The sequence below is a fragment of the Cavia porcellus genome, unplaced genomic scaffold (genome assembly GCF_034190915.1).
Source record: "Cavia porcellus strain 051 isolate PalLab524CR breed Dunkin Hartley unplaced genomic scaffold, mCavPor4.1 scaffold_27, whole genome shotgun sequence".
NCBI lineage: Eukaryota > Metazoa > Chordata > Mammalia > Rodentia > Caviidae > Cavia > Cavia porcellus.
Window position 1 is genome coordinate 9,215,441 of NW_026947510.1, and position 15,655 is coordinate 9,231,095.

Consider the following 15,655-nt stretch of genomic DNA (forward strand, 5'->3'; position numbering starts at 1 on the left):
AAAGTTCTTAATCAATGGACTGCATTTTTTTAACAAATACAGGGATTTTGTGTGTGTGTCTGTGTGTATGTCAGTTCTGGAGCAAGGGAAATAGAAATTACTTCTAGCAAAATGTGTATTATACACTTTTGGAAGCAGCCAAGATGAGGCCAAATATCATTTTCAGCTAGTAGTATATTCCTGGAACATAATGTCACCAAAAGTTAGACATAAAATCTATGTCACTTTTCCCCATGCTAAAATCTATTTTAATGAAACTTCAGAGATTCACACAAGAAATCATTGCTGAAAGTAAAGTTTAGTTATGAAGTATTAAAGAGCATATTAAATAATTGCCTCTTCCCAAGTAAAGGAAAGAATACATTTCTGGTTATTTAAATTTTAAATTGCTGGGCAACCCATCTACTGGGATAAAGCAACCATTACTCTACGGGAAGCAGGACGGGGCTCCTGGATCTCTGTCTCTGGTCTAGACTGCTGCCCCTGGGCTCTGGTGCTCCTGGCTGTGGAGCTGGCAGAGCTCTTAGGTCAGCGTAAGTCTTGGTCTCCTTGTCAAGGCCTTTGGAGTCTATCTGGAACGTTTTGTACTCTCAGGTCCCTGGGCAGACTATTTAAAAATGTTTATCTTGAGCCACTAATGTAAAAATGCAAGGATAGAGTTAAAGAAAAAAGTCTTTATTTAGACTATCAATTAGGATCATAATAAATAATGCAGTATACTAATGTAATAACAGATGTTCTCATGCATTCATCACATTTATAAATACACAAGAAAGTTGGCGTAATTACAGGGCTGTTGGAATGAATTTGGAAACGTGTATTTGGCAATACAGAGAAAGCTAACAGTGTCAAGACTATTGAAGAGATTCTCTTTTCTATCATTTAAAAAATAAATACACCCTATATACCTGTGAATAAATGGGAAGCTCCCATACAGTTTCTATGTTTTGTAAACATGCCAGAGTCAAGCCAATTTTTAAAGGAAATGGGCTGATAATTTGTTATTTATTAATGTATCTAATGGAAAGCAGAGTTTAAAAAAGAATAAATTCAATTCTTCTACATTTCAATGTGGAGCTGATATAAGCCAGAATTATTCAAACAACAAAATATTGCCAAATGAAATAAAAGCCAAAAGTGAAAACTGAAAAATAGTGATTTTCATATTTATTATAAAAATGCTACAGTGTTTTGGTGCTTTAAGTATTTGATAAGTAAATGACCAAGTTATCTGACTGCAAAAGATGGATTTTGATTAAAGCTTAATTTTGCTAGTAAAATTCACACCAAGGGCTAAAATAGTGTAACTTTTAAAATAAAGCTTTAAAACAAATAATTTAAATATATCGTAAACACTGAAAAATGTGTTTTTAGTTATTGTTACAGTTAATCAATGACACCACTGTTTAGCTGAATTTAGCCATTTGCTAGTCTGGAATCCCTCTGCACATCTGTTATTACGACCTTATCAGTACTTAGGCAAATCAGTTCAGGGAAGGAGAGCGATCTGTGGTCCAAAGCAATTCAATGTATGGCCATTTGGTCTGGAGACAGCGTTTAATAGGAGTGTCGTCTGTCTGCAGCCTGGGTTCTTCAAAACCCATAATAACTGCAGTTCCTTCTACATACATTACCTGTTGGGGGGGGGAAAGGTATCAAAGTCAAGCAATAATTTTAGCAAATTCTTATGTGAAATATAATTTTTATAGGCTGTCAACTTACTGCATGCTATTTTGTGCGGAGCTTCATATCAAACTTTCTTTGGACAGAAATTATGAGCAAGAATATCTGCTACTAACATGAGAGTGAATTTCAAGGATGAGATGGTGACAAATTTTAATTGCTAGCTGACCAGGTAATTTTTAGAATTCAATAGGATTTTTTAAAAAGTAAATGTAAATCACAAAACACAAGTAGTTTCAGATAAGAAAAAAATTACTTTTCAAACCATGCTATTTATAAGAAATTTTAATGTTAAATTTACATATCACATTTATGCGGTTTCTAGTACTACCATACTTGGCCCTTGGACACACACGCAACCTCATGGAATAGATATCTATAATAGAAGTAGAAATAAGCAGAAATAGAATAATTGCTTTTACATATTCTGAGGGGGGTTTTTTCTCCTTTCAACTTAAAGATTGAATTTTCAAAGCTGAAGACAACTGGCATATCTGTCAGTGACATTGGCTATTACTACACTAGATATTTCTGAAACACAGCTCATGCATGTACTTGTACTACATGAAAAATTATGGGGGGAAAGGGGGATGTCAGCACAGAAGCAAAACACAAGAGGCTGATGGATCAAGCTAATCATATTAGCTATGACATGTAATGATCACACAAAATATAGATGGGCAAATACCAGAAAAAAAAAAACTTATTCTGATTTCTTTAAAAGAAAATAAATATTTATGACATGACATGCCAGAAAACCCCTAATTCCTTACCAAGGGTTCACTGTGTACGGTAAAGTACTCTGTCATTCTTTTTAGTACCAAGGGAAATTCTAAGTAGAATTTAAAATGAATGGACAAAGACTGCCTTCTTACAATGTAAAACTTGTATACATTTGATGGCTGATATGTGATTGTAATTGTGTTCTTCCCACACACAGTAAACTACTTGACTAAGAAGGCAAAAAAAAAAAAAAAAAAAAAAAAAAAACCAGCCTTAAATAAGAATTCCTGTTAAAAAAAAAAAAAATCAGATGGCAGAAGTAGAGCATTTTACTAGGTCAGATAATTTGGTTTCCTAAATCTCCTACTTAAGACAGTTTAAAGACACTGCTGAACGTGAAACACATTGTTCTGCACTTTTATTTTGGCTAATTTTGACGAAATAAATTTACTACTCAAACTACAACTCTCACTTTTCAATTCCTCAAAACAAAAATGCTTTTCTGAAAAGTTGTACATAAGAAATGTAACTCAAGTTTTTACACCTGAGTAAGACAGGGCCTAATTTTCTAAAAAACAAACAACAAAAACAACTTCCATTGCACTCAGCACTAGACAGAAGTGCCTGCTCTCAGGACAATGACCTCCTCCGGTGGCTGCCAGGGGCTGTGGCTTAGGCTCAGTGGTCCTCTTTGTTCTGTTTCCTAGGAGGTCTTAAATTGTACCTTACTATGCGCTTGATCATGTTTCTGGCTCCTTAGTAACTTCCTACCATTTTATTTCTGCAATTTAATGACATACCTGCTTTGCTTTATGTACTCTTCCCTTGCTAATATTGTTTTGAATTCTGATCTTTTTATTAGTTTGCCAGATGCTTGTCACAAGCACGATTTGAAAACTTACTATAGACAGGTAGCGTGGCCAATCAGACAAGGACAGGACTGGGAATCAGGAACTCAGTTCCAACCCCTGCTCTGTCAATGACTTGCTGTGAGACTCTGGGTGAGTCACTTAATCGCCCTGTCTCAGATGCCTCATCTGTAAAATATGGATAATATTTGACTGGCTACCTTGCATTGTGTAAGTGAGTAACTGTTTAGTGACTATAAAGTACCTACTCCAAGCTATGGGAAACTTCAAAGTCTAGATAAAACCTTTATTAACACATATTTATAGCATCCAAGTTTTCTCATAGACAATTTTTTTTTCTCGGCTACACGTACCAATAAATTACATTTTTGTGAAAAAATTTTGAGCTTATAGGACTTATCAATTACATTTTGCTATGAATATCAAAGGAAATTTTAGTCTTTTAGATTTCTTTCAACTTAAAAACATATGTTTAATTTAAATTATAATTATTTTCTGCAAGCATCCTTCAATTCAGGTACTTATGAAACCAGCAATATATATCAAATTAAAGCATATTCCTGTAAAATTAGCTACATGAATATTGTTACTTGAATTAGATGTAAAAATAACAGACACATCATATATATATGATATATATAAAGCTGGTATTTCATCCAGAAATAGTGAAGAGGTGACACAAAGATTCTGCTTTATATGAGGTAAGTACATCTGGAAATGAGTCACTATAGCCCTGTCCATAATCTACAAAGGGAAAGTAATAACTGGGGAAAAAAATACAGGCTGTGAGCCAGACTTCCTGTTTTAATGCTATCTTTGCTACTTCCAGGTTGCTTGACCTACTCTGTAAAATGGGAATATACAGAGATACTTACTTCATAGTATGGTGTGCAACATAGGACAAAACAAAGTACTTAAGCAATTTCAAGTAAATGATCAATAAATCTTCATTAAATTTATTTTATTCTATAAAATTCTCAAGCAGACTCTCCATTACTTTTCTGTATGTTAAGTGGATCAGTGTCAGCTTTCATTGGACTAATCATAAAGGTTGATTTATAGATACACACATGTTCAAGAGTAACAATATGAATGTAGATATAATTGTTTTGTCTGAGTGAATTTATTGCCCCCCAACATGGAGTATCTTCTCTTGCTCAAAATGCAATCTGACCAATTCAAAAATACGTTGTGACAGTAAAGACAGGCTTGGATAATCTCCTTAGATAGCAATTGTATGGGAATGAGTCATTGCTACATACTTGTATATTTATTTCATCAACCCAGTGGAAGATAAGTTACTATGTGAATTATCATACCTTTTCATTATAATTTGATTGCTTCAATCCATTGTAGTGGTAGACAGTAAAAGATTCTGGACCACTGGAGCCCTATTATAAATAAAGTACTATTAAAATTAAAATTTTATCTTTGTATCAGGCAATTTCTAATGAGCAATAAATGTTAAAAGTTTCTTAAACCTTTACCCTCTTTTTGGGAAAGAATTTGGTAAAGCAAGAGACTTAGATGGAATTAACCACCAGAAAACCTAAACCTGAAGTAGCTGCTTCTGCAGAAAAGGCTGGAAAGCAGGGCCCTGCTGACTTTCATTATGAGCTTTTCTGCACTTGTTTATAACTGAGCATGTGTTACTTTAATTTTTTTAAAGGACAACATTTTAAAACACTATTTTCTATAATATATCTCAGTTTTTTCTGTGTCAATAAATTATTACTCTCAATAAATATGAAAGAACAGTAGTATGATTTATACTTAGATTAAATATATATGCACAGTAACTTCCTGTTTATTATACAATACTGAATTAAGATCTGTGTTCCAAAAAGTACCTTTGAATACTGTTAACTTTTTATTAGTGTAAAAAGATGTGAATGATATTCAATAAAGGAAAGACATCCTAAAAACCACTGTCCTACTAAATTGGCAGAAAAACTGATCACATTAGGCTTACTGCTCTAACCTTGATTTTCAACTAGATAAAGACGGAGTGCACCTCTCTGCAGCATTCAGCGTCACTGATGGGCTGGCCCCCTGCAGGTACCTGTGTCCCCGTGATTTTCTTCAGGGCCCAGGGCACTGTCTTGTGTGCCTCTAGCCCTTGTCTTCCTTTCATACCTCATATGGGGATGTACATGTGACACTATCTAGGGCTGGCTTCTTTCATTTCTCTGAGCTACCCTTGCCCATCTTTCTATCTCCCCCCACCCCAATTCAAGCCAGTTGAGGCTGGGTTCCCGTGATTTGCAATTCAGAATCCTAAAATAGTGCAAGACTTAAACTACCTTTTCAGTCTTATCTTCAACTACTCTACTTTCTGAATTCTGAATTCTGTTTTAGATAAACCCATGATTCATTTTCCCATGAAAAGGCCTTTAGTTAGTCTTTTGCACATGCATGATCTTTCTACTCCTCTCTAAAATCCCTCTCCTTCCTCCTTACTTTTAATGCACAGTTTTTCCTGAACACATCAGTTAGCTTCTTGACTAATTTGGAAGTTTTATAAATAAAAGTTGTCTGAATAATTAATTTGAGAACAATATACTATTTGTATCAACTGTATTATTTTGGAAAACTGTTTAAATTTTTAATATTTTTATAAAACTTCTATTTTGTATTCCCAACTAAAGCCCAAGTGCTCTTACATTTGTTTTGTATCCTTTTCAAAATACACAAAGCAGAAAAATTGATAATTTATTTGATGATTATTTTCTTAGCCATAAACATGAGTCAATTCAATTAGCTATTTAGATGAGTAATTTGGATCTGGATTTTTAGAACTATTCTAATGTGAGAAATTTTTATTATGATCAAATATACTTTTCTCTAGCTTCAATAACTAACACTTGGCATGAAATACAGAAACACCAACAAATGGAAGAGTAACACAGTGGTAAAGTGCTGAGACTCAGGTTAGATAGGCCTATGGTGGAGTCCTGGAGCAACTATTTAAGGGTTAGTTCTTTGATCTTGAAGCAACTTTTAAGTTCTCTAATCTTCCTTTCTTCACTGTTATATTGAGGCAAACAATTGTACTCCATAATAGATAGGGCATATAGTGCGTGGTGTGTAGTAGCTGTTTAATAAACGGCAGCTGCTCCTGCAGGTTTCTCATTATAAAGAAAATGCCTTGAAAAGTTTGAGTATTCTCACTACCCCCAATCCCAGCGGTAGTGGCTACCTCGTAACAGAAAAGCGTTCTTCTACTGCATCTACCTGAAGCACCTGTAAAGCTGATGGAAGTGAAGTATGTTATTGGCTGTCCTTCTGACTAGTTTTGCAAATTTATTTCAATTATTCTTGCCTGGTTAAGGAAATGTTTACTGAGTTCCTACTATACTGATCTGTTAGGTGCAAGGCATTATATGAATAATGACCAAAATGAGGGACAGAGATACTATGCATTTGTGACTACACAGATAGAGGCTATCAGGGGTGTAGGCCATGCTAGACAAGATGGGTATTGCAGAAGGCATCTGAGATCTCACAGGATGGACACAGATGGAGATGGGACAGATCACTCTCTAGAGCAGCTGTTCTCAAACTGGGCTTCCCAACAGAGTCATGGCAGTGCTCTGAAGACAGACTGCTAAACCCACCTCCAAACCTCCTGATTCATTAGGTCTGGAGAGAAGCTTAAGAATTTATATTTCTAACAAACTATTGGAAACCACACATTGCTCTAAAGGAAACTAAGAGCAGGATGAAACAGTCTGGGTAAGGACTGGGCGTGAACTACACAGGGGCAATGAACAAGTCAGGTTCAGATGGAGAATATGTTCAGAATAAGAAGAAATAAGCACACTGGAAGAGAGGAACTCAAAGGGAACAAGCAAGATGGTTAAGAAAATCTGTTCTATGCAAAACAGAGGGGAACTAGAACGCTCTTGTACTACCATAGGGAACAGCAGAGTTAAAAGAACTGGTTATGATCTCACATTAAATTTCCTAAGTACTTTTCAAAGTCTTGCCAAAAATAAAAAGCATCTACCAAAGTTTCAAAAAGTCCAATTGCTGATATTGTTATAATCTCAGTTCATTTTTGAATTTTATCTTATTTTATTCAAAATGACAACAATTAGATACAAGCTTAGAAACTATGCATCCTTTTTTTTATAAAGATTGAGCATGATTAATACTGTCTACTCTGATAAAGATTATTTAAATCTAGATATTACATTAATAATATCATGGAATTTAATAACTATATCTTGATGTTTTCTATACTTTTTAAAATGGTTTTCTACATGTAATATTTCTTTTATAGTAGAGGTAGAATGGATTTTGGCATTTCCATTGAAACAATGAACATTAAACTATGCTGCTATCTGATGAAATGACCACAATATATTTAGCTAAACAATTCAGTTCAATGGTAATGTACTTCACTTAGGTAAGAAACAAAGGGAGGAGTAGGATACAGGAATGGCTTGCCACCACTAGACTCAATGGTTTTATGGATTTAAGTATGGGTTTAAATATGGATTCTTAATAACTGAGCTATCAAAGCCATATAGAAAATGTCCCAAGAGCAGTTTCACACAAACGTAAGTTTTCTTCTGTTCAGAAATTCTGCTAGAAATGAGGTTCACTAGTAGGAGTTACCACTACCTACAAGCATTCTTACTATTTTTCCTGTATTTAAAATATTCTAAAAAGATACATACCAGTCTATTTACAAGAGCTACCTAAGAGAATGAACACGGGGAGGGAATGGAGAATCTTTCCATTCTATGTATTTCTGAATTTCATTCTTGTTTTACAAAAGTAATATTATGTATAAATGTTGGCATATGCACCACTCCCTGCTGGCCCTGTACACCCCTCCATCGCCGCTGTGCTGGTGCACACATGCCCTTCAGACTTCTCTGCATAGAAGGGCATTACGAAACAGTGGCTTTTCAATCTCTTATTTGCATGTTAGGATATCTTAAAAACAGGTGATCATCCCAAAACAAGCAATACATGCATCAATTCTGTTACCTGATCAGGAAAAAATTCTTGAAGAAATGGACCCAGTAATATGATTCCTAATCCTTCTGGATCTAATTTATTCTTCATGAGGTTTATACTATGGGAAGAAAAAAGAAAAACAGTAGACAGCAAGGGAGAAAAAAACTTTTTTTTTTCCTTTTATGATTAAATTACTGGTACTATAACACATTTGCTGCCAAAAATCCTAAGAGCTGTTCTTTTTAGATCTTTAATGACAAATACATAGGAATGACATTAAATTTGCCAAAACTTGGTTATTTTTAAACCCATGTAATCTGTTACTATTTAAAATTTAAAATCATGACGATGACTTCAGAATATTGTTCCTTATTAGGTAAAGTAATGTAAAAACCAAGGCTTATAACCCAAGCTTGTAGCCTTCCAAAGGCAAATCCCGTTAGCATCATCATAGGTATGCCAGAACTTATCAGCCAAATGAAACATCCAATTTAAGTTTATTTTAAAGTCGAAGAAGAAAAAGAAGTATGCCAACAGGTAGTGGTATATCAGACTATCTCTTAAAAAACTTACTTTCAAAAACTACACGAGACACAGGCTTAACATCCTTAGCCAGTCTAAGGTGAAGGGAAGGATGACAGTTCCCTTAGTGCTCCAGTTTATCAGCACAGGCCCTCCATCGGCCCAGCACAGCCTGAAGCGGCCAGAGTTCTGACCAGCCTGCCTGAATAAGGACATCAAGCCATCAGTGTTGTTATGTCTGCCTGGAAAGAAGGCCGAGTAAAGCAGACTGCAGTTGAGAGGGTTTTACAAATGAAAATAGTCTTTTCAAAGGTTTTTCTCCATGTTCTTTCCAACTAGAAATGTTACGTGAAACTGAGATTATGCAGCAAGCAAAGCCATGACTTGGGGGATTAAGATCTTAGTTAACCAACTTTCCCCTTCCGTTCCAGTCAAAGATGAGTCTAGACTCCTTCCAAGGCTCACTCAGGGTCTCAAGAGTGGGCAGCAGGGGCGCCAGACACAGTTAGGGTCACAGTATCACCTGCCAGGCAGGACTCTGTCTGGGGACCATTCTCAGAGTTGGTAGGGGGGGAGTCTTGCCCCTTTCCTGGCCTGTACTCAGTCTGGGTGAGCTACCTGGGGTATCTTTCATAAAGGGAGGCTAAGCCATCCTTGTAAGGTGAGCTTTGTATCACTAAAGCTTTCTGAAGGCTGTAGGAGCTCCCACTAGGCAGCCTCATCCTGCCATGTGACACAGTATCAGCAGGGAAAGGCCTGTATGGGCTCGCATGTTCCCACCACCAGGACCTCCTATCTCTAGCTGGAATACTATGTTGAGAGGCAGCACAGGCTTGCGGGTGTGAGCTAGGCCTGGCCCAGGGCTTATATACAGAACAAATGAAAGAAAGTTGTACTACATTTGCTCTACTTATTTAATCTTGCAAATGATCTGGTTTATGGGCTATCACATTTTTAAAAAGTGAGTACGCCAAACTATGAGTAAATAGTTCAGCATAATCTTTCAGCTATTTCTCAAATTACAATCTGAATAAATCAATTGTACTGTGATTTAAGAATCTTATATATTCTGACAAAACAAGAACAATAAAAAAACCTCTTCAGCAAAAACAAAAAAAAAGTGTTTTTCTTTGTCATCATCCAATTTGCAGAATTATTAAAACTATAAAGTTGATTCACTTGTGAGTAACAGCAAAGATGGTTCTCCTTGCAAATCTGATCTGAAGAAACAGCAATTACTAGGTCACAATTTATTGGACTAGTCCAGTTGTTTCTGACTTTTTTTATCTTGTAGCTGAAAATCACTTTTATGTCCAATTACTGAAAATTCAAAAACCCATACCTGAACTCATTTAAAAACAGAATAAGACCAAATTCTAAAAACTGTGTGGTGTTTCACAGTGTTTTTGTTGGATTCACTGTGATCATAAGCTAGTTTGCTGTCAGAAAAAAAAGCTGCAAAAATAAAATTGTGCAGAAAAATTGGATAAGTTAGTACAGATCCTTTATTTTTATTTTCAATAAATTCATGTATCATCTTTAATAAATATTTTCTGACGGATAATAAAGAAATTAAGTTGTCCAGCTGCAGTGATGCACACCTCTAATTCCACCACTATGAGAGGCTGAGGTAGGAAGACTGCAAATTCAAGTCCCTCTGGGCCACTTAGCAAGACCCTATGTCAAACAAAAAGAGCCAGGATGCAGTGCTGTATAAAGAGTGGCTTCAATCTGGAGTATGGCCAAAAGGAGGAAAAAAAAAAAGAAATCCTAAATCAATGGAGGAAGTTACAAAGTAACAGTGTGTGTATGAAACATTACAGTGAAGAATGAAGACAATGTCAAAATATCAAGGTAGTGCTAAGGATCTATGTTCTGTGACATACTAAGGTGATCCCATGCTCAGAACACTTAATTCAATCATCTGGAAATGCTTGGTGTCTTTAGACATCTTTAAGAGGGAAAACTGAATGCCTGCTGGTTACTTAAGCAGCACAACCAGCAATAGTGCATTTATATTACCCAGAACTATCATTAGATATATCAATAGCTGAAAAAAAAAATACATTAAATCTTAAAAAATGAAAGTCTTTGCAGAAAGAAAAACCGTATTTAAAATTAATAGAAAAAGGTATATTTAGTACTTTTTAAAAAGCAAGAAAAAAAGTGCATGGTGGGAAACAACATTCACTGTAAATATCTTAACATCTCTGGTACCAGGGCAGATTAGGCTGATTTCCTCCTATATCTTTATTTTGCATAATTTGCTATTACTTTGTGAATACAGGTTTAGGTTAAAAGTTATAAATATATCTATGTCCTAGATTTAACGAACTCTTTTTCATTTAGCTTACTATTCAGGATCTGAAACAAGGTCCAAAGCTTTCATCACATCTTCCAGAAGTGAATCTGGTATGAATCCATTATCTGGGAAAGAAAAAAAGTCAGAAAAATTGAAATAAAAATTTATTTCACACAATAGTACTTTGCATATCAACAGTACAATGCATATTATTTTTAGGTATTCTCATACTGGTTTTCTTAGATATACAGATAGGCAAAAATTTATTTTCAAGGGAAATTTCACATTAAAAAAATCAATCATATAACTTTTACCACAGAACTGCAATGAAACTTTAAAGTCAAATTACTTCCATAAGCACCTTACAAATCTGTGCTTTTTACCTAAAGGTATAATAACTGAGTACCTGGCACTATTTTGCGTTTTTGTGTTTTGGTCTTGTTTGAGGCAGGGTTTCACTATATCTTTTAGGCTGGCCTTGCACTCACTTCACAGCCCAGGCTAGCCTTGAACTCATGGTGATCTTCTTGCCTCAGATTCCTGAGTGCTGAAATTACAGACATGTATCATCATGCCCTACAAACCATATCTGTTTAAATTCCCATTATGAAATTAAGTGAAAAGAATTTTTTTGTGACAAATTTTGTTACATTACTTATGTCATGAAGTCACATAGTGATCCACTGTTTATTTACATAACTGACAACATAAGAGCAAGAAAAGATCCAACAGCCTTGGGGATTTAAGAAGCCATATATTTAATCAGAAAATATCAAAGTTGAAAGTTGAAATACAGAATGGAATCAAATGTTGATGGTGACTTTTTAAGAAAAGTTTTTTTTTTGGAGGCTGGCTGAGGGAACAGCATTGGCAAGCGGCGCAAACGCTGACTGACACAACGGTATAAGACACACAAAATATCTTACTTTCAAACAAGTAAGTTGTTCATTCCCTTAAATGTACAGTACCCAGGTTCCCGTATCCATTTACTCATTCTTAAATAAGCACCCAACACAATGTCTTTTCAGAGATTACATGGATTAAAAAAATCTTGCCAAGGCAAACAAAATGTGTAGAAGTCCTGGTCCTGTAACTAAATTACAGAATAAAGTGTGCAGTTGCTTGTTCAGGACATGCAATTGTACCCTCTCTCTATCATGAAGGAAATGGAGAAGTTGTATAGTACAAAGGTCTTTCCTGGCCTCAAATATTGTAGGCACTTGAGTTTACCCATTTTGAGACAGATTTGTCTGGACTAAAATGTCATGAATCACTTATGATAATTAAAAACATACAATTTTCTTTGAGGGGTGGTTACCAGGAATTGAACTCAGGACCTTACACTTGCTAGGCAGATGCTATGCCACTGAGCTAAATCCCCAGACCCCAAAATGTGTAATTTTTAAGTAGTAATTCCAATTTATTAAATTCCCATAATTTGAGATAAAGAGATAAAGAATTTGAAGGCCCTTGTGAAAACATTCAAGCTTTGTGAGCTGAATTTTGAGGAGTCTAAAGGTGGAAGAATTACTTATTTTGCTTAGTTAAGTCACAGTTAAAAGTCCATAATCTCCAAATGTAGTACAATCTTTTTTGTCCACCAGCAGTCAAGAGCAATTATTTGAGAAGGTTTTTATGTTTATGGGTTATCATGTGTATCTACCTGATATTACAATGTTCTTTAGGAAGCTCTACAAAACTCCTGTGAGATACAGTGTCTTTCATATTAATTAATTTACTTACATACCAATTCTTCCTGTTATTTTACAAAAATTCTTATATATACTTGAGTACAAATCAAGTATTAAAAAATTTTCCCTGAGAGAGAGAGAGACAGACAGAGAGAAAGAGAGAAATAACTGTCTCAAAAATATAACACTTCACATTAGCCAGATACCTGATTCTTTTTTAGGCTCCAAGCACACTAGTGTTTATTTTCATTTCTTGAGCTAAAATTACTCATAAACCAAACCAAGTAATTAAAGTGATGTATCAAGGTCCTGTTAAAATAAAAATTTTGGTAGTATTCCAAATGAGAAACTAACACTTCAAAAGTGTATTTTTGACTTTATAAGTATGCTTGACATACTTAAACTAGCTCATAACAGCCTAAAGAATCTGAAATGGAGATTACTATAATTACTCACGTAAATGAGAATCAATATCAAATCTTTATTCCACTAAATTCAGAATGACAGTTCAAAGTAAAGTCAAATTTAGAAAGATTAAAAGGTGCTGGTCTATGTCTTTAGCCTTTACAAAAGACACTGGTAGTAGAGAAGGGGACAGAGCACTTGATTTTCTAGCGGAACACTAGAATCCTACTCTAGCTTCTCATAACTACATATATAGCTCTGGGGAAATGACTCATTATTAAAAATTGGTTTTCCTAAGAATAAAACAACAATAAGAATCCCTATCTCCCAGATTTACAGTGAAGTTTAATGAGATGATGGAAGAAAAGCACTTTATAAACAGTGATGTTCCATACAAACACCAGTCACTGTTACTACTGTATACAAATCCCTCTTATAAACCAGGTGTATGTTCCAAGAGGTCAACACTAAGTGATTTCTTTAGAACATGAACAAAATGGCCCCTACAGGCAATGCTATAATAGGTGGCTAGCCTGCTGGAACAAGCCCGTTAACTGAATTCTCAACATGCCTAAGGCATGTGTAACCCTGCTGTTACAGGACCACCCAACTCTCAGAACCATGAGGAATACCCAGTAGGGGAGCTAAGGTGGCATGAGGAGCAAGATAAAGACACAAATGCTCATAGGTTCCAGAACTTGACCTCTCTGGTTCAGTAATCAGCTGTAAGTACTTGTGAGAGGAGGTGTAAAGGACAGTGGTCCCCATACCAGCCTTTACTAAATGGAGACCAGAAATACTCAGAAAACTAATAAGCACTGTTGGTGTATCAGCTGTTCTGAGAAGACTTGATTTGCTTATATCTTGAAACAAAGTATGCTATGTTTGAGAAAAAAACACACTGGTGATGAGCAGATTAACCTGAAAATGACTGAAAAGACTAAAAACCTTATTTCAGCTTCTAATCTGTCTGTTTCTAACAAATAGCTAAACCATTAGCCATGACAGTCAGATGAGAGTGAAATTTATCTGCATGAGAAATCATGAAAAAGGAATGTATTCTGAGGTAGCTGAACAAATTATGCCTGCACTCTTTTTAATAATAATTCAGTTTATAGCCCTGCTATGCTGACATACGTAAAACTTTGTAGATGAAAATCATTTTATTCAATGAATAACTTTCTTTCTCTAGTAGGAACAGAAAATTTTCATATTGTACCTATCATGGACTCAATTTGGAAAAACTGTCACTGTTTAAAATTTGTGATTTAGTATTGGCATTGTAAGAACTCTGTAAATTGGTAAAAGAAGATGAATTGTACAAGCCTGCTGCTTCATGAATGATTCAAATATTTGCAAAAAGCAAATATCCAAACCTACCTATGACAAATACTCCTAATATAAAAAATCTCAAGTCCTGATATCTTTTAATTATCAAGGAGTATTTTTCATCTAGACTTCTAACAAGCATTTTAAAGTTCAGATCTCCTCTATGAATACTCTTTGCTTTGAAGGCAGATCGCTGTCAGCAGGGGTAGAAACACATCACCCTAGAGTACTGAATGAAAGTAGGCATTTATGTTTGTGTGCAGGACTTTGAGCTGGTATGCTCCACTGGAATGAGAGATGTAGAAAAGCTTCGAAAAGGAAGCCAGATGAATCAGGCACATTTAAAAAAAAAAAGGGCAACTAACATGAGTAGATCCTTCTCAGAAGAGTAAGTACACACGGCTAATAAATACATGAAGACATGTTCAACATCTCTGGCCATTAAAAAACACTGAGATCCCATATTACCCCTGAGAGAATGGCCACCACTGAGAACTCAGAATAGAGTCAATACAGGTGAAACAATCGGGAAAAGGAACCCCTCACACTGCTGATGGAAATGTAAACTAGTACAAACACCAGGGAAATTAGGATGGAAATTCCTTAAAAAACTAAAACTAGAAATTCTATTTGACCCAGACATTTCCCTTCTAGGTTTCCTCATGAAAGAATTAAAGATATCATATTATAGTGATACAATGCATACCATGTTTATAGTAGCACAATTAAATCTTGGAAATGACCTGTATTTCCATCAACAGATGAATAAAGAAAATGCAGTGTTTATACACAATGGAGTACTATTCTGTCATAAAAAAGGATAAGTTTGAGTCATTTGTAGGAAAATGGAAATACCTTGAGGCTATAATATGAAGTGAAAAAAATTAGACACAGAAATCTAAAGACTGTGGTTTCTTTTATATGGTAAAACCAAAGCATAAAGAAATTAAAGAACAAAATGAAAGATGAAAAATAGGAAGTCAGGAGATGGAAGTTTCACAAAGGGAACTAATAGAGGGAGGGGGATGAGAAAGAAAGGGAAAGAGAGAAAAAGTATTAAAATGCATCAGGTACAGGTATCAGCTTCCCACAATGAATGTAATTATTATATATTGCAACACGCACTAATAAAAATTTTTAAAAGAGATGACAGAAAATAA

At 35.1% G+C, this 15,655-nt stretch overlaps 1 protein-coding gene across 8 annotated transcripts in view; it reads right to left on the reverse strand.

The window, feature by feature from the left end:
* Positions 1-654: 654 nt before the first annotated feature.
* Positions 655-15,655, reverse strand: part of Mindy3 (MINDY lysine 48 deubiquitinase 3) — a 69,600-nt gene continuing 54,599 nt past the window's right edge. For 6 of the 8 annotated variants that reach the window (XM_003462768.5, XM_063237863.1, XM_063237862.1 and 3 more), the window contains 4 exons: positions 11,123-11,195; positions 8,277-8,364; positions 4,595-4,666; positions 655-1,634 (listed from right to left, as the gene is read on the reverse strand). In XM_003462768.5, coding sequence (XP_003462816.1) covers positions 1,485-1,634; positions 4,595-4,666; positions 8,277-8,364; positions 11,123-11,195 — 383 coding nt within the window. In that variant the 3' untranslated portion in view covers positions 655-1,484. Of the gene's footprint in view, positions 1,635-3,308; positions 3,444-4,594; positions 4,667-8,276; positions 8,365-11,122; positions 11,196-15,655 lie in introns of all 8 variants that reach the window. The other 2 variants (XR_001199582.3, XM_013144563.3) reach the window with 2 other exon arrangements.